At 36.5% G+C, this 19,228-nt stretch overlaps 4 protein-coding genes across 7 annotated transcripts; 1 reads left to right on the forward strand and 3 right to left on the reverse strand.

The window, feature by feature from the left end:
- Positions 1 to 384: 384 nt before the first annotated feature.
- Positions 385 to 6,906, forward strand: LOC122055575 (chloroplastic import inner membrane translocase subunit HP30-2-like). Of its 3 annotated transcripts, none has more exons than XR_006132901.1 (7): positions 385 to 787; positions 4,402 to 4,517; positions 4,942 to 5,068; positions 6,213 to 6,361; positions 6,463 to 6,525; positions 6,601 to 6,694; positions 6,819 to 6,863. XR_006132901.1 is itself a non-coding variant. In XM_042617069.1 (7 exons), exons 1-6 carry the CDS (start codon positions 458 to 460, stop codon positions 6,626 to 6,628), a joined length of 813 nt encoding a protein of 270 aa, XP_042473003.1. In that variant the 5' UTR covers positions 385 to 457; the 3' UTR covers positions 6,629 to 6,670; positions 6,819 to 6,906. The 3 variants fall into 3 exon arrangements, 2 of the variants coding, with proteins under 2 accessions (XP_042473003.1, XP_042473002.1); XM_042617069.1 differs by having other exon boundaries at positions 6,601 to 6,670; positions 6,819 to 6,906; XM_042617068.1 differs by having other exon boundaries at positions 6,601 to 6,863.
- A 478-nt stretch (positions 6,907 to 7,384) lies between these two features.
- On the reverse strand, positions 7,385 to 11,481 carry LOC122055574 (calnexin homolog). Its single transcript, XM_042617067.1, has 6 exons — positions 11,281 to 11,481; positions 11,118 to 11,187; positions 8,278 to 9,407; positions 8,107 to 8,178; positions 7,886 to 8,002; positions 7,385 to 7,796 (listed from the first exon to the last, which is right to left on the reverse strand). Exons 1-6 carry the CDS (start codon positions 11,359 to 11,361, stop codon positions 7,650 to 7,652), a joined length of 1,617 nt encoding a protein of 538 aa, XP_042473001.1. The 5' UTR covers positions 11,362 to 11,481; the 3' UTR covers positions 7,385 to 7,649.
- A 2,918-nt stretch (positions 11,482 to 14,399) lies between these two features.
- Positions 14,400 to 15,698, reverse strand: LOC122055577 (vegetative cell wall protein gp1-like). 2 transcript variants are annotated; one of them, XM_042617070.1, is made up of 2 exons: positions 14,843 to 15,698; positions 14,400 to 14,754 (listed from the first exon to the last, which is right to left on the reverse strand). In XM_042617070.1, the coding sequence occupies exons 1-2, from the start codon at positions 15,591 to 15,593 to the stop codon at positions 14,579 to 14,581; spliced, it is 927 nt and encodes a 308-aa protein (XP_042473004.1). In that variant the 5' UTR covers positions 15,594 to 15,698; the 3' UTR covers positions 14,400 to 14,578. The 2 variants fall into 2 exon arrangements, with proteins under 2 accessions (XP_042473004.1, XP_042473005.1); XM_042617071.1 differs by having other exon boundaries at positions 14,400 to 14,751; positions 14,843 to 15,697.
- Positions 15,699 to 17,234: 1,536 nt separating this feature from the next.
- Positions 17,235 to 18,890, reverse strand: LOC121967969 (zinc finger MYM-type protein 1-like). The gene has a single exon (XM_042518500.1). The coding sequence runs from the start codon at positions 18,888 to 18,890 to the stop codon at positions 17,235 to 17,237; it is 1,656 nt and encodes a 551-aa protein (XP_042374434.1).
- Positions 18,891 to 19,228: the final 338 nt, after the last annotated feature.

Raw genomic sequence — 19,228 nt, forward strand, 5'->3', positions numbered from 1 at the left:
TGCAAAAAGCAAAACAGTTTTTTTTAAAAAAATTCCCATACTCTTACAAAACTTAATTTATTTAACAATATTTTCGTAGTGAAGAATATATTAACCCTGAATTCTAAAAATTTATTATTATCCACAATTAAAAAGCTTTCCTTATAACTTTTTTACATTATTAATGTTTTACATCATTAATTAATGATCTCATATTATTAAGTTTGCGACGAAAGATAGGTTTGAAATTTTATTACCATTCTTAAATTAAGAATTTCAAATCAATTTTTCTCTCGAGATTTTCATTTCACAACACTTTTTAAAAACCTCCCAGATGTTAGGTTTAGGCAGCGCTGTTTACGTATTAACCCTTTAAAAAAATAATAATAAGTGCGTAGTTCAAAAGTTAGGTTTAGGCAGCGCTGTCCAACCCTATTTCCTTCGATTCTCAAATCCTGGTCCTGTCTCGTGGTTGGGAATGGCAAAGGTTGGACGCGGCGGCGGCGGTGGCGGAGATGGCGGTTTCATGCAGGGCATGGTGCTAGCGCCGCCGGCCTCCCCTCCGAATCCCATAGTTCTCGTGCAGGCCCGCCTTAAGGATCTCGAGATCGGTTTCCGCGGTTGGCTTGCGAAGCAGTCCATCGCTGTCGAGGCTGCCGTCGTCACGGCTACCAACGCCGCTCAGGGCGCTGCCATAGGAGGTCTCCTTGGCACCTTGACCTCGGATCTATCCTCCGCTCTCCCCGCAACGCCCAACAACGTCGCCGGGCTTAATCCGGAGGCCATGGCATCCTTTAAGAACGCTCAGGTCGCTTCCTCACTCACAATATTTAAACCATCCTTCCAATCGTTTCTGTTTATTATTTTACTAGTGACTTGCTGGTTTACTTGGGATCTAGTTTGACGCAGAAGATTTTTTGGTTGCTCTCTGTTTCTATAGCTAATTGTTCTTCCAGAATTGTTTTTTTTTAGCACATTTGATATTTAACTAGGGCAAAAAACAACAGATTCGTAGAAACATCTCACCTGTTGATAGAAACATGTTCAAACACAACAGATTCATAGAAATTATATGAACGTTTCTGTTGATATGGAATTGCAAATAGCTCAAATGCTGTTATGCTGGACGAGATTCATGTAGCCACACAACTTGTTAACCACCACTTTTTTCTTCCATCAGTGTCATTTTATACCCCATGTATAATTTGATCAATTTTAAATAACATTTAGTGCATGACTATTAGTTGTGTGCAAGATAATCTTTCAGATTTATGATTTAAAGACCACGTCTTCATCGAGAGACTAAAATCTTCGTTTCAAATCATCTTTCTCTGGTTCAACTTTATGCTCTTCTTGTATGCGTGGTGGCCACTGAGCCCTTCTTGATTCATTCGAATACATGATTGATGGTTGAGGAGGAGAAAATACGTAAGGCAGAGAAGACATCCCAAATTGGTTGTCTATTGCTGACCAATCTTGGGGTGGATACATACCAAATAGAGTTGGGGCGGCGTTACATAGATTTGTCAAAATTTTTTGAGAACTTTGGGACTTTGGGGAATTTGGAGATATTGTGAAACATATAAAATATTTTGAAAATTTGGAAGGTATTATATGTGGGAGAGAAAAAATGAGGATATTGGACATTTATAGGAATGCGAATATTTTAAGATATATTTTCTTCTACATTGAAGAATTCAAAAGATTTGTTAATGAAATATTGAAATTTTCATCCATCTCGAATACAAATAAGGCATGGTATGAAAAAAATAAAGAGGGAAGAAAATGATAAGATAAATGAAAAAAAAAAGAGATTGGAAATGTATTTATAGATTTTTTTTAAAAAAAATAAAATAAAATTTGTACTATTGAACGACATGTTCATTTTAAAAAAAAACAAAAAAATAATTTTAATAATAAAAATTTAAAAAAATTGAAGGAGCGGCTCCCTAAACAGGGAGTCGTTCCTTGCGGAAATTGAAGGAGCAGGGAGCAGCTCCTTGCGGAAATCCAAGGAGCTCCCTCCCCATTGCCAAGTCGGTAATGGGAGCTCCTTATGGATGTCGTTAGCTTAAACATACAACTTAAAAATGCTTCAGGAGGTTACTAGACACTTCATCAAGTTGTTACGGGCACCCACAATGGAAGTTCAAAGCTCCCATTGCCGACGTGGCAATGCGGAGGGAGCTCCTTCAATTTCCGCAAGGAGCGGCTCTCTGCTCCTCCAATTTTTTTTAATTAAAATGATTTTTTTATTTTTGTTTTGAAAAAAATGGAAACATGTTGTTGAACAACAACTAAAAATTAATAATTGTTCAACGGCTAATTTGTTCAAGAGTAAAAATTTAATTTTTTATTTAAAAAAATCTATAAATATATCTCCATTCTCTTATTTTTAAAATTCATCTTATCATTCTTTACTCTACTTCTTTCTTCCTTTCAGTTTCTAGTTGTATTCGAGATGGATGAAAATTTCAATACTTCTTTTACAAATCTTTTGAATTCTTCAAATATAGAAGAAAATACATTTTCTTTCTCAAAATACTCGCATTCCTCCAAATGCCCAATATCCTCATTTTTTCTCTCACACACAATACCTTTCAAATTTTCAAAATATTTCATATGTTCTACAATATCCTCTAAATTTTCCAAAATTCCCAAAGTTCTAAAAAAATTTCGATGAATCAATATAACTCCGTCCTAACTCTATTTGTTATGTATCCACCTCAAGATTGGTCAGCCATGGACAACCAATTTGGGATGTCTTCTTTGCTTTACATATTTTCTCCTCAACCTTCAGTCATACTTTCGAATGAATTAAGAAGGGCTACTATCGACTCATCTATCAGTGACAAAGAACCTATAACATCATCATCTATTTTAGCAACTTAGTGGCCACCACACTCATCACAAGTGAAGTTGAACCGGTGAACGATGATTCGAAACGAAAATTTTGGTCTCTTGATGAAGATGTGGTCCTTGCGAAGTCATAGGCAACTATCGGCACCGACGCAGTGGTAAGGATCGCTCTTTTTGGAAACGTATAGCTACTACAATAAGCATCATCATGCTTTGTAGAGAACACACTGAATATGTGGAAAGCTAACAATAATAATAAGGAATTCAAGTATATGCATGTGTGGATGATTCTAGACTGAGAAACATGCTCTATAATCAGTTGATCGTTACTCTAGCAAGAAGGCAAGGACATCCGAATCAAGGGAAACACTTCAACATCAAATCTAAATATGAGTGTTGACGTGGATGACTCTGAAGTCTACATTCGTCTGATAGGGCAAAAGGTAGCGAAAAGGAAGGGCAAATCCAAAGTCAGAGAGGGCGACACAATGGAATAAAACATCGACAAAGATTGGCAAGATATTAAAAAATATCAAATGCAAAAATGGCTTTGCGGGAAACTGAGATCTTTCATAAGGATTATGAAATATACTATAGAGATGACACCAGGACAATTTCATATACATGAGAAAATGATTTAAAAAATTAAACAGAGTGTAGATGTGTTTAAGTTTTTTTTATATATTATTATAATTTATGTCTTTTTATTTGATGTATTGTAATATTTATGTAATTTTTTAATTATTAATGTTATTCTATGTTAGCAATTTTTGAATTTAAATTTTATAAAAAATTAATTATATATAATGTAAAATATAAAGGAGAGATGAGAAATATATATAATGAAAAAGTGTGGGACCCATAAAGTAGCTTTTGAGAGGTTTTTTTAATGGAGAGATGTGTGAAGGTTTTTACTTTTGATGTGACATCAAGGGAGCTCTTGGAGAGCTTCCATGATTCTGGATACTCTAAGATATATCTACAATCCATTAATATTGTTCTTAATCCATACTAGTGAGATGACACCAGGACAATTTCATATACATGAGAAAATGGTTGAAAAAATTAAACAGGAGTGTGGATGTGTTTAAGTTTATTTTTATATATTATTATAATTTATGCCTTTTTATTTGATGTACTGTAATATTTATGTAATTTTTTTAATTATTAATGTTATTCCATGTTAACAATTTTTGAATTTAAATTTTTTAGAAATTTAATTATATATAATGTAAAATATAAAGGAGAGATGAGAAATATATATAATGAAAAAGTGTGGGACTCATAAAGTAGCTTTTGAGAGATTTTTTTTAGTGGAGAGATGTGTGAAGGTTTTTACTTTTGATGTGACATCAAGGGAGCTCTTGGAGAGCTTCCACGATTCTGGATACTCTAAGATATATCTACAATCCATTAATATTGTTCTTAATCCATATTATTATTATGTTTGTGATGCTTTCTTATAGCTATTCAGCACATTTATTTATCTTTCTCCATCGACATTACATATGCCAAAAAGAAAATTTTAGTACATATCATGATAATTATATACATGGATAATAGGCTCTTGCTGGTGGTCCTTTGGTACAAGCTCGTAATTTTGCAGTTATGGCGGGTGCAAATGCTGGCATATCATCTGTCATGAAAAGAATCAGGGGTGTGGAGGACGTTCAAAGCAGGTGCAGCACAACAATCTTTACTCTTTGCGCCACTTCAATAATTTACAATTTTTTTATTCTTTACTGTGAACATTGAGTCATAAAAGTAGGAAAGAGATTTGCGATATAAAAAGCAATTTTTTTTCAGTTACTCCTGCAATGGAACTAATAGTACAAAAACTGTTTTGTTTGGATTTTTTCTGTTGTGTGTTCCACTTCTCTACTTGCAACAGCAAGTGCACTATCATATACAAGCTGATGCTTCAATGGGTCATAATCTCTTAGAATATGTACTTGCTTTACATAATGCATCATGGATTGTCTTCACTATGAACTCCTAGTTTTGTCCATAGAATCTATTGTGTGAAGAAGACATGAGGATGTTGAACTATGATGAACCAAGGACCATTGGATCCTTACAGAAATGAACCTTTGTTTGTTGCAGCATGGTTGCAGCTTTTGGTTCTGGAGCATTGTTTTCATTGGTTAGCGGAGTTGGAGGGCCAAATCAGGCAGCTAACGCAGTCACTTCAGGACTTTTCTTTGCACTTTTTCAAGGCGGCATGTATATGGTAAGCATTGTTTTACTGCAAGTTCATTTGGTTGTCGTCTCATTGAATTCCTCTTGTTCAGCTTCAGTTACCATTGTTCTTTTGTCCTATGGACAATGCAATTTCACAGCTATTCTATTCCATCATAATTCTTCAAATCCTATTATGTGATATTTCTTTTTTGATATCATATACAAGAACAATTGCCTATGGTGTAGTAACAATATTATAGATTTTTAGTTTCTTTAAATCTTCCTTTAACAAGAATTGTGAATATGATAATACCTTTCAGAATCTGATACCAAAATAGTTTTTTTTCCCTTAATATTATAAGGATTTCTGAGACTAAAGGCTAAATAAGTTATTTACATGATGACCTTTAGCTTTGGATTTTCTCCTGTAAAAGGACCCTTTTAGACAACCGACGCATGTACAGATGTTTAACTCTTTATCCTTATTTAAGGGTAGCCCGGTGCACGAAGCTCCCGTCATGCGCGGTCCCGGGGAAGGATCCATTGTACGCAATCTTACCCTGCTTTTTGCAAGAGGTTGTTTTCAGGATTCGAACCCGTGACCTTTTGGTCACATATCCTTATTTAATATTTTTAATTCTGATGCTGGGATATTCCTCTCAAACCTCTCAGTATATGGTGTTTTAGAGTATTAGAATAGGCCAATCCTGTAGATTATTTGTTATCCAAATAAGCAGGGAATTAGTAGCATTAGTGCTATATATTTATTTATTTTGTGGAGAGAGTATTATTGCCTGACATAGCATGTTGTTTGCGTTTTCATGAAAATAGTAAACGATCCCTGTCCAATCATTACTTGAGTAGATGAGCAAAGGGAAAAAATAATCTGCTCAAAACAGGGCAGATGAGTAGATACAAAAGAAAAAAAGCCAGGAATTGACCTGTTGAAGTAGTTTCCAGTCAGTGATTGTCGTTCACGGCTGATCAAACTCAGACTGGATTGGGGCTAGTTATCACTATAAAAAAAACAAATTGTGCTGTTTTCTTCTCCTCTGCCAAAGTATGCATGTCAATGAATTACGTTTCCCTTCCATTCTTCGACCATCCTTTGTTTGTCTGCTCCTTCCCAAGTAAACGAGATGATGAGCCGTTTTAACTAAAACATTTACATCTGTTTTTTTTATATGGTTCAGGTGGGTCAGAAATTCACGCCTTCCCCTACAGAGGATACACATTACTCACAGACGAGAGGCTTGCTAACTAGCCTTGGTCTTCAGAAATACGAGAATAATTTTAAGAAAGGATTGCTTACAGATAATACTCTGCCTCTTCTTACAGATAGGTGAATTGACTGTTATACCAAACTCTTACAGATTTCTGGATCTGCATTTGGTTTAGTAAATTATGTGGTTAATCTCTCTCATGATACTTTGTTGTCGTCAGTGCACTTAAAGATATCAATATTCCACCCGGACCTAGGCTTCTTATTCTCGATCAGATACACAGGTAGTAAGCTTTTCTTGCGCCTCGAAATCAAAATCCTAAATATTGTTTCATATACTTGACGCTTAACATTCTCAGGAACCCAGAGTTGAGGAAGGGGAGCTGAAGTACTACCCAGATGCATATTTGAGCAGTTTATATTATCCCGGTTCATCAAGAGTTACTCTTTGTTGTTCGTTATAGATATAGTAGTTCTTGTTATCCTCATTTGGTCATTTTGCTTTTACCTTTCGTTTATAATAAGCCCACAAAATGAACTGAATCTATTCTTTGCATTCTTTTTTCCTATGTTGAAGCACACTGCACCATAATTAGAGGGAGGAATGGATTCTCTGTTTGCCCGTTTTCTTTTGCTGGTAAATGTGAAGGCAGCTGTTGATGTAAGAGTTCCACATCGTCATCATCTTCATCAATTTTTAATCGCTTAAGATCTCTCTAACACGAGGCGTCCTCTTCTCCATGATTATCAAAATATTATTATTTTCTCTTTGTAATCTCCATTCTGAACCTATCAGTCAGCTCGAAGAACCTTTTTTTTTTTTGCTCAGCATACAAGATAAATCTTCGCTTTCAATAAATAAATCCTTGCATTCTACAAAGGAGAATCAAACTCACTTAGTCCCGTGGAAAAGAGGTAAATGGCCATTCTGGACCTATGTCGATGGGAGCAACAACGAGCTTTATTCTTTTCCCTAGTGATGCAAGGGCAACTATTAGCTTTATTCTCGTCCCCAGTGCAGCTGCAGGCCACGATGCGGTTGAATTACTCATTTTAAAAACATTCTATATATTAAAATTTGATCACAACTTATTGTGATAACCAAATAAGCTTATTGAATTACTCTAAGGAAAGACTAACCAATCATACGAATCCTTTTTGTTAACAAAAAAACTTTCCAAAAAACCCTTTAGCTAAAAGGGGGGAAAAATACATCTCCATAATATTCTAGTAACAAAGACCCTTTTAAGAGTCGGAAAACTCGAGTACCATCTAACCTATTAAGTTAAATCACAATTGTAAAAAGTGTTGGCAAACAGTGACATTCCACCCAGGACTATGATGTCTCTCGTTCAAGAAGCCTGAGAACGCAAATTCCGTTGACACAAAATTTAAAGACCTTGCTACCTTATGTCTCCCTCCTGGACCTCCTAGGTCGAGGGCCGGATGCATCATCAACTTTTTCATTCTCCTCTTTATTATCTGAGACCCCTGGAGCATCATTCTCAGCAGTTTTGACGTTGGTTTCAGTGGAAATTGGAGCTGCCGCGGACGTCTACAAGATACAATGAGGTTCAAGGAGTTAAGATGTTACGTTAGCTCAAAAAGAAATTTGCATTAAACCAAGATAAATTCAAAACTTACCTGAGGCTTCTTTTTGCCAAAGAGAAGTCTGAATATAACAGTAATGAATACCACTGCTATGGAAATCAAGACTCCAATGGTGAGTGTAGCTTGTTTCTCTGCCTTATCAATAAAATCCTAAAAAGAAACCAGTCATCAGATCTGAAAATAAGACTGAATTTTTAACTCAATACCAGGAATTGAAATAGGAAATCTGAAGAAAGGAACTTGGAGCCACTCACTATGATTTTAATCTTGTACGGCTCCAAGAAAGGAATATCTGCTATCTTGTAAAGGAGATCAAAAATTTTCTTCTGCAACAAAAAATGGAACAGATTAAGAATGTCGTGTTCGACAAGGATTAACTTGGAGCAACTAGATTTAAAGCCTAGAGTGGCAGATGGAAACATCACCTGGAAACCTGAAAGTCCATCTTTGAACCCAGCAGCTGCTTCTTCAGTCTTTTGTTTTTCCTTCTCAGCCTCATATTTAGGTTTCCATGTCTCCAACCGATAAGACTCAGCAACCTTCTCATCACTAGCTATCAAAATATTGTCAAATAGAATGCCATCCTGCATAGTCCATATCTCAATACCAATAGCAGCAATGAGCTCGAAATTGGGCTTGTCAAGTTCATAGTACTCGGGGTTCTCTATCTCTTGAGGTTTCCAGATACCTTTGTAGTTTGGATTGTCAATTAGAGGAGCAGACCATTTTCCCTTGTACGCTGGGTTCCTCTTCACGGGTCTCTTCCACTCTCCACACCCAGGTGCTTCTTCACACTTTGGGTTATCTATCTTTGGTGCTTCCCATTCTCCATCCTCTTCGTCATCCCAATCTTCCGGTTTTGTGGCTTCAGGATCATCAACTTCATCAGGCTCATCATCCAGCCATCCATCTGGCTTGACAGCTTCCTCGTCTTCAATCTCCATTGGTGCATCTTCATCCCAGTCGTCCGGCTTTACCGCATCAGGGTCTGGAATTGTTGCTCTCTCATCCCAGTCCTCAGGTTTCTCATCCTCAGGGTCAGGTATTGTCCTGGGTGGAATTAGAGCTGGCTCAAAGTCATCCGCAGACAAGAAATTGGCCTTTTTCTTCTCTTCCCCATCAACCAAAATTTTCAACTCATTGTCAGGTTTCAAAATAGCAGTATAAACATGTGAGAGTTTGTCAACTGGGACTGATGGAGGATACTTCAGATGGTGTTCCACATACTTGCCAGTCTTAGGGTTCTTGTGCTGGAGGATGAAATGCACCTTATTTGTGGACCCACACTTATCAGGTCCAAACATGATAGTATATGGAGACTCATTGTCAAATCCCTTAGGAGTCCAGTCAGCTGCTTGAGGACGGAGGTATTTTAAATATGCACCTCCACATTCAAGTCCATTTTGTAATCGAACTTCAAATTGAAGAACAACAGTTCCATCCTTGAGAACAGTTGGTTCCTCAAGTTCTTTGACAATGGCATATTTCCTCGCCATTTCACTCACAAGCAGCCCATAGTCATCATGGCCATCACTCTTGGAGTGTTTCCATGTACCTAATTAGCCAAGATAAACTTTGTAAGAATGGTGGCACTGGTTGACAAAAACATAAGTGAAGCAAAAGAAAAAAAAATGTCAGCAAATACTACATTTTTTTTATTTCTGTATCTTGAAACAAGCATGTGGAAAAGATGATGTTACCCCATCTTCAAATTTTCTGTATCTATGAAACAAGCATGCGAACAAGATGATGTTACCCCGTATATAAGTATTCACATTCTGGGCACATTGCTGATGATGTTTGAGTTATTCAAGTTATCCAGGAAACATGAGTTTATAATGAGAAACTCCTGATGATTGATATATGTAAACAAAACAATAAAAAACTTATGGTGTTGTATAGAGACTATAGTGTACATATTTGCTCAAAATTCTATTCTGAAAGCACATTAGAGACAAAAATGCAATATATACTCATGTCATGAAACACAGTTTATATATAATATTGACTAATACTCTTTTTTTAATTTTTCGTGGTTTTTTGACATGTGTTGATTAAATGGAGAGGTCTTTTTTTCCATTCTCTCTCTTGGTGGAATGATCATTCCCATATTAGAATGAACAAAATATAAGAACATATTGCTTAATAAGAATCCTACAGCTGATAGAAAAAGAATTGCTAACCTTATTTTATAAAGACTAATATTTTGTTGGTGAGAGGATGACATCTTTAAGGAATTCCCTATTTATTATTCAAGATATTACATTTGTTATTAAAAAGAACATTTACATCAAGTAAAGGATAAATGTGCATAGACAACCTATGATACAATGTATTTAGATTCAAAATGAAATCAAATGATAGGTGGGCCAGTAATTTTTTCTGTTATGTTTGGTTTTAACAGATTGAAATCATTTCTAATGAATGGGATCAAAACATGGATATAAATAAATTTCTAAAAATAGAAATTTCGTGCATAGAGGGAAATAAATAAAATTATTTTGGTTAAGTATGCTCTTTAGAGAGGTTGAACTGTGCAAAGATGAATGGTAAACTTATTTCTCAATTTAACTCTATGGTAGGCAATATCACTAGTAATCTTTATCTCTCGACCTCTGACATCTTACACTAACAATTCAACTCTACTAAGCATAGAATTTATTAGTAATCTTTAAGTGTGTCCATATCATCTCAATTTATTCTCTCTCAAATTTTATTAGCATTGAAGCTATGGATAATTGCTCTAGAATACAAATATTGTCTACTTTATTCCTTCTAGTAACTCCATGCATCCATCTTAATATTTCTATTCTTTGCTACATCAAGCTTTTTGACTTGATGCTAAAGCCAAGTATATTCATCTGCTCAAAAAATTTATTCCCACATATTCGGTTAAGTTGCCACACGTAAATGTCAAATTTAGATAATATCTAATATTTTGTAATGGAAGATTTACGGATTATGTTCATTGCAGGACAGAGCGGATCCTCATTCACCAATCTAGTTACCTTCCTGAAGAATATCTAAAAAAACTTAGCATCCATACAAGTAATCTAAAGTAACGCAGTAGACTAGCATAACATTAATTGTGATAATAATTCCCTAATCCCTCATGCTTCTTGTTAGTCATTTCTAGATCTGTGAACATTGTCCACAGACTCATCTATCCGATCATGATAAGATGAAGCAGAAACTGAAAGATGAATATTTAATCTGATAATGAACGATCTACTGAGAATTAAAAATAGATCCGGAAGCAATCTACCTTGGTAGTCCGCCTTGTCGGAAACGATCCACCGCCCCTCAAACGACTCGTCAAAGGACTCGTAGAACAGCTGGATCAAACACGACAAATCACTTCCTACATCTCAGCAACAACAATACTGGAAGAAGGAAGCAAAGGAAAAAAAAAAAAAAAGACAAACTACCGGATCCGACGCCCAAATCTGGAGGAAACAGGACGCGATTAGCAGCGAGAGAAATGGGGCGGCCGTCCTTTTGCCGGTCATAGTGAAGGGAAGGAGGAGCGAGCGACCTCGGATGGGGATCTGAGAGATCCGAGACCAGATCGAAGGAGCGAACCACACTCCTTCACCTTCACGGCTGACCCTTCTCTCTCTGTCTCTCACTTAGCTCGTTTAAAAAGGTCAATAGTGAGTTGTCTCCGCCAATGACATGAGAGACTACGTCGGCTTCTCCAGTAGGGTTACGCCATGTCATCCATCAGGGTGGGACCCACTTCTTTCAAAGAAAAAGGGCATCCTGTTGGATGCCATGTAATTCACCAGGGTGGGACCCGCTTCTAGTAAAATATAAAAAATTAAATATTCTTCATCGGGTGGGACCCACCTCTTAGAAAAAAAAGCGATGCTCCTGGATGCCATGTAATCCACCAGGGTGGGACCCGCTTGAGCAACAGGCACCTGTCTGCGTCCAGCGTAATTTTTTTTATTAATTTTTTAAGCAAAGGTTTAGTGGTTGAATTTTTAGTGTTAAGCACCACACGAACAAAAATTTATGGCATAAGAATACGGTATATCAACGGTAGCAAAGATGGAATCTTCCATCCCAAGAGTTTGACATGGTCGGCCCTAGCAATATCTAATAGTAATTCTGTTTCTTACTAATAAATTCAACTTTGTCCTGAGACGAATATAATATATCAAATCATATATAGGTGATTTTTATTTGATAAAGTCAAGATAAATATCTTTCTTATATGTTAATCATTATTTTAAAGACTAGTAACGATCCATGATATACCTCTTCCGTGTTGGTCCTGAGACAGATTGACGGGGACGCTGGGACGAACGTATTCATCTTTTGTCACCATATATAAATGACTTTTAGCATGTTTGACAGGTATGGGCGATGTCTATAGTCGAAAGACACAGTAAACAAATACGTTGATTTTTTTTAGTTTATTTTTTTGGGTAATTTTGCATGCAGTCCCTATTGACAAACAAATCTTTGCATGCAGTTCACATCCATGAAAATCTTTATTTTCACTCCTCAGTCAAACATCTTTATCTAATTGTCCATGATATTTTTAGGTAAAAAAAGTCTAAAAATCAGTATAAATTCTCTTAAATTGAGTATATTAACTTAGAATTTAGTATATTTTCTATCAAATTAAGTACGATTCTTTTTTCACCTTAAAATATACTCGATTTTAGTTTAATGTGCTGAATTTATTAGGAATTATACTCATTTTTAGACTATTTGTACCGAAAAATATGAGGGTTAATTTCGATAGAAAATATATTCGATCATAGTATAGAGTACTAGATTATAATGTAAAGTGTTGAATTTAACATGAATTATACTTATTTTTAGATTTTTTATACCTAAAAAATAAGAGGGACAATTTTGATAGAAAATATACTCGATTTTTAATATTAAGTACTGACTTTAAGAAAAATTATACTCATTTTTAGACTTTTTGTACTCAATTTTGAAATGTTTGTACCTAAAAAATCTGAGGGGCAATTTAGGTATCAATATTTGCATGAGGGAGTTGAAACAACTAATACTTTACATGCAGGGAGTGAAAACAAAGTTTTTTAGACACAGGGATTGCATGCTTAACATTGTGATTAGGGATTTTTCTCTAATTTACCTTTTTTTTTATTTTTTTAAGCTTTCAATTTTACCAATCAATTTTATTTTTAATATTTAGAAATTAAATTATAATATTAAGCATAAAAAATATTTTAAATTTAAAAAAAATAGGTGTACATGATGATGTGTGTAGGATAAGATGTGATATATAGACCTTACCCCACATATCCATGAATATCTAAAAAGAATCTTCTATTTGATTTTTTTTATTTAATATTACAACTCAGTTACTAAATTATAAAGATAAAAATCCTAAATGAGATATCGTAAATAAAAAATAAAAAATAAAAAAAATGAAACATGCTGTCGCGATTAAAGTTCGTAACATAAATTTACGATATATATATATATATATATAATTTTTTTTTTTTACTTAATACTATAACTCAATTCCTAAATCTTACCGATAAAATTTTATTAACATAATATATATAAACTCAGAACATAATTTATATATATATATTTAAAAACCGACCTTCAGACTATTAGTCGTAGGATTCCAGATTTTCTTATTTGTTCATTTGAGTGTTTTAATACTGCGTACGCAGAGGTGTAGAGGCTTATAAATGACTACGTATCTAGAGGTATAGAGGCTTATAAATGATGTATATCTTGAAAAAAAAAATTCACTCTCTGACCACTTGAGTTATAAGCTGTCCATATAATTTATTTTCCCTTTACATATTTGAGTTTGCAGTCAAAATTTGTGATATTAAAGATGTCCCAGATTATCATCTTCAATTGAAAGAGCATAGTGGTAAGAATGATTTTCCTTCATAAAAGTGAGATGATATACCTAACGTGATAAAAAGTAATTTGCTAGCTCGTCCCTAGCGACTATCAATTCGTCTCTGAATTAATATAAAAAAAATAAATTATGGATCACTATTAATCATTGATACAGTGATAATCATTGGTACAGTGATAAAAAATAAAGAAAAATTTATTGAGACGCGTTAAATTTCGATCCATTAATTTAATATGATAATATTTTATATCTCTCAACGATCTGTGAGATGTCATACCAGATGGGATATCTGAATTGTTAAAAAAAATAATAATAACATAATCACTGAGCGGCCATTAACAATATTGAGCAACTATCAACCGTCAAATTAAAAATTCCAATCTGATGTACGGTCGAAGAACGGAAGAAGGACCCTTCGTGCAGAGTGGGAGGTCAACAAACTTGAAGGAGTAGATTCTCACCGCGCGCATCAGATCCTTATTGGCCAAAAAGCAAAGAAAAATTATGGTTTCTTTCACTTTTATTCTCCTTGGTGCTCATCGTGTTTACTTATAAGGATTAATTAACCGGTATGCGCCTTTATTAGATTCTCTCACTTTTGTTTTATAAAGATTAGTGTGCAGTCGTGTTGTGAAAGAACGTCAGTTTCCATTTGGTTTTCTTCACCCATTTCAGATCGATTAGGAAAGAGTATTCATTCGGTAGAAAAGATAAATTAACTCGAACAAGTAGAACCAGGGAAACAGTGCGTAGTAATTATTTAGGCCGAAACATGCTGCTGCTCTATCTGCAGCGGCGGCGGCGGAAAACAAGAAAGAAGAAGAGGAACTCAGTGCTGAAGAGAATGATGTCGAACTTCACTTGCGGTTCTTGGTGAGGTTTACGTGCACGCCGGGGCTGCCCTGCACAAGCCGAGTGCCGAAGACCAACGAGTTGTTCACGCTCTGCACGTTGTTGTTCACCATCGACGGCCATGGCTTCTTCGTCTTGCCCTCTGTTTTCGTCGCGTCTTCTGCGTCAGAATATTCATCTACTGGTCCGATTAGGAACGCGCAAGTTAGTTCGTGTTAATCGATGGAGGGAGGTAAAAGTGGCAATTGGTTTGATCTATCAAAACTTACTTTTCATGGATCGGACCTGCTGCCTCCGTATCTGATGGCTGAAGGACGAAGAAGACGTGCCGAGATCCATGAAAGCGCCGACGTTGTACCCGGCGATGGTGATGCCCCCCATATGATCTCTCGCTCCTTGTTTGTTTGCTGCCGTCGCCGCGGCGCTCGTCGGCATTGCCCAGCCTTTTCCGGATGCTGGGGAGTACTTTTTCTCCTCCTTCTGATCTGCTGCCGCGGAATTAATAGAGGGCGGCGGCGGCGGCGGCGGGATCAAGTTGCCATTGCCACCGTTCTTAATTCCCTCTACCGCAGTTCCATTTTTCTTCGGCTGCTGCTCTTCGACGGTGCGCTTCACTTGGATTTCAGGAACCGTCTTCGGCGGCGCGGGCTCTGGCGTGACCACCTTGGGAGACGGAGGAGGAGGAGACCGTCTCGCCATCGCTAAAGGGGGCGTCGGCGACTGGCGTGGCGTAACGACGGCGGAACCGTTTGTAGCGAGTGTAAACGGACGTAATGGCGCAGGCTGAGTTGCTACTGGCGGCGGCTGTGACGGTTGGGTCGCCGCGGCAGGTGGCACCAGAGGCGACCGCCCGAGCGCCAACGAAGCCTGGCGAATGGGCAGTCCGACGGGTCGCGGCGCCTGCTGGGGAGCTGTCGGCTGCGGCGGCGACGACGCCTCGGCTTGCGGATCGGCCCGGCCGGCCTGTGAGGCGAGGCGGAGCAACCAGGGGCGGCCCGAAGGTGGCAGTTGGCTTGCCATCGCCGGCGCTGAATGCTAACTAATCGATCGTACTACGTCAAATTAGGGAGATCGAGGGCCTATTTGTAGTCGCAGGGAGTGGCGACCGTGGAGATTGTGAAAGAAACTGCATTGACAAGAGAGATCGAAAAGGGGAAAAGGAATCAGATCCGAGAAATAACAATGGCGCACAGCCAGCCGTGGAAAGATGGCGACGTACACGGCCGGAGATGGGCATCAAATCTACGGCCGATGTAAAATAATAAATAAATAAATAATCTACAAAGCCAAAAACTTCACATGCATGCATTTGATTCTCCATGGACCTTGTTTCAGTTTTCTCTGAATCAAGCTTGTGATCTATTTATCGACGATGATTCTTCTGCAATTTATCGACTCAGGGAACGGAAACTAAAAACGAGAGTATCTCTCGCACATGTGCCGCAGAATGAATGCAAACCTAGGATATGAATTACACTGAGTTCAAGTAACTCCTGTGCGATAATAACTTGAGCACGATTTATGTTGGAGTCTAAGCGGATCAATCTATGTTTTATAATCCGAATCTATTTTGTTAACCGCTTAATTAACTGATGCATTAATGGTTAAACTTGAAAACGATCAACATTTGATCCTATCTAAAATGGTGAAGGTGACAAGCTAAGAATGTGACTTCAGAGTTGGCGCGACAAAGACTTCACATAGCCCTGCGACATAACGCATCAGTGTCGGGTCAGGAAAGGGTTCCCGACGTTGGCCTTCCGACGCTCAAGTCAATTTCCGACGATCTAAAAAAATGAAGAACTGTAGCTAAGATGTAGAAAATAAAATTACGCATATCTTTCATGTAGATGTGAACCCCCTTTTATAACGACACTATAGTATTCATGCACGCATCTCAAAGCATATACATATTTTCCTAGATGTCCTAGGAAAAGACAAGTTAAAAAAAATATCTTTGTCACCATTCCTTAAGCATATGCACGTTTTCTTGTAGATGGGACTTGTTGGCTCGTCATTCGCCTTACTTCCTGACCATCATTTGTTATCTCTGTCTGATCGGACGTGGACCTTGATCAGCGAGCCCAACCATTGCTTAACTTTCTCTATTGTTCGAAGGGCTATCTTTACCCGGCTGGGAAGTGTGTGCAATCCGCTCGGCTATACTCAATCCGCTCGGCCATCCTCGGTCCACTCGGCCATACTCGTTCCGCTCGACCATCCTCGGTCCACTCGGCCATAATTGGTCACCTCACTTGACCTTATTTTCCATGTTAGTCAATCTTCCTTACTTTGACATCTCCTTGGTGGGACATCTCGTCATTACTAGATCACAAGCTTCCCCCTCAAATCTAGTCGAATGAGGCTGCAGCTCTGACTAATTGGATAGTTGATGTGATCCGGAGCTCCTTCTTCCCCTAAGGATGGTATCAATGCCGTACCTGGGATTTCGATGGCCTGAGTCGAATTTCAAGAAAAAGGGCCCCCTTACACCGTTTTACTACTATATTAACTTTAAAAAATCATCTACACTTCAAAATATAATCCTCCTTTACATGTGCGATCAAAATTTGTTAGCGAAGCTACAAAATTTACAATAAAATAAAGAGTTGAATAACATGAATATTTCAAAATATAATAAAAAATAAATATTACCAATAATCATTTGAATACAACACGTCTTGCTGTTTTAGCTGCAAAAATATCAATTAAGCTTGTATAATCAAGATGTTCAACTATTTTCTTTTTAATAGACAACATCGCCAATCCATTTAATCTTTCTTGTGACATGGTTGATCGAAGATATGTTTTAATTAACTTCAACTTGGAAAAGCTCCTTTCTGCAGATGCCACTGTAACCGGTATGGTCAATAAAATTCTGCATGCAACATGAGTATTTGGATAACAATCATCCATATTTTTCAGATAATTCAAAACATCTATTGCTCTTTTTGCTTCCACTGGTAAAGACTGTTTCAAGATTGATAACTCCATATACAGATCATCTCCATCAATATCTGACTTGACATTATATCTCAATGTTTCTTCGAGATTTTTACAAGATTTCATTAGATTATCATCATTAGCAAACTTTAATCTTTCTGGATTGAACAAAAAACCAAATGTTTCTTCATACTTTTGAAATTGTTTAAATCGAGTTTTTAGTGAAGAAATAGCTTGATCCATTAAGAAAATAAAATAATTAACTCTAAAAGATTCTTCAGCTGATTGCATCACATCTTCACTACTACTTTCATCAAATTGTTTCTTTCTTCGGATAATGAGTTTTTCTTTAAATGTAGCTTCAATCTCCATTTCTTCTGCCATTTGCTTTGCTTCTATCATGGCCTTATCAAATCCAAACTCTCGATACTCCTCAAAAGTAAGAATAAGTCCTTTTAATTGTTTAATTGCAATATCAATATCCATATTTTCACCTTGAAGAAATTTACTCACAGTATTGATCGCATGTAACAACTTGTACCAAATTACCATGCCAAGCAAGAATTCAAAATTTTCAAGTTCATATGTTGCCAATGATTCAGCTTCACTCTTTGTTTTTGGATCTTTACTCGTTTGTGCCAAATCAAGTAAAGCATCTCTAATTTTTGATGTTTGTTCTTTTATAGTTTTCATGCTTTCAACATGACTTTCCCAACGAGTTTGTGATAATGGCTTAATTATCAGGCCTTCTACGTGATCTTTAAAAACTTTCCAACGCTTTGTAGAAGAGGAAAATAATGTATAAATACGTTGTATCACTCCAAACATAGACATAGCTTTAGAACAACAATTAGCCATATCACATAATGCCAAATTCAGACTATGACATCCACAAGGTGTATAAAAGGCTCTATGATTTATTTCAAGTAATCTTGTTTGCACCCCATTATACTTTCCTTTCATATTGGATCGATTGTCATACCCCTGTCCTCTTATATCATCAATATTAAGCTTGAGATCATTCAACATATTTTTTAGTTCAGTAAAAAGTCCAAGTCCAGAAGTATCATCTACTTTCAAAAAAGATACCCAGTATTCTTCAACCATAACAGAGCTTGTTGAATTATTCACACAACGTATTACAAGAGACATTTGTTCCTCGTGACTTATGTCTAGAGTGCAATCTAGTATAACTGAATAATATTTTGCTTCTTTGATTTTTCTAAGAATTGTAGCTTTTACTTCATTTGTCAACATCTGAATCAGTTCATTTTGAATTTTTGGACCAAGATATGTATAATATGTCTCATGTGCTTGAATACGTCGTATGTGCTCTTGCATTATTGGATCGAACTCAGCAATCATTTCAATCATTTACAAAAAATTATCATTATTCTCAACATAAAGTTTTTCACAATTTCCTCGATATGCTAGATTTTTTGCAAGTCTATAGGCAACAACAATTAACCGCTTTAACACTAATCTCCAATGTTCTTTTTCATTATTAATTTCTATCTGAATGCTTTCATCAATTGTCTTGTTTTTTTTCAGTCTTTTCTCTAATTCATTCCATGTTGTCATACAACCAATATGTTCCTTACTTCCTTCATGCATTGTAAGACATCGAGTCAAATTATGTCAATCCTTGTAGCCTTCAGTAGCTAATTGACTAATTGTATTCTTGTTGTTGTGATTTATGAACAACTTACAAC

This window comes from Zingiber officinale, chromosome 3B (genome assembly GCF_018446385.1).
Source record: "Zingiber officinale cultivar Zhangliang chromosome 3B, Zo_v1.1, whole genome shotgun sequence".
Taxonomy (NCBI): domain Eukaryota; kingdom Viridiplantae; phylum Streptophyta; class Magnoliopsida; order Zingiberales; family Zingiberaceae; genus Zingiber; species Zingiber officinale.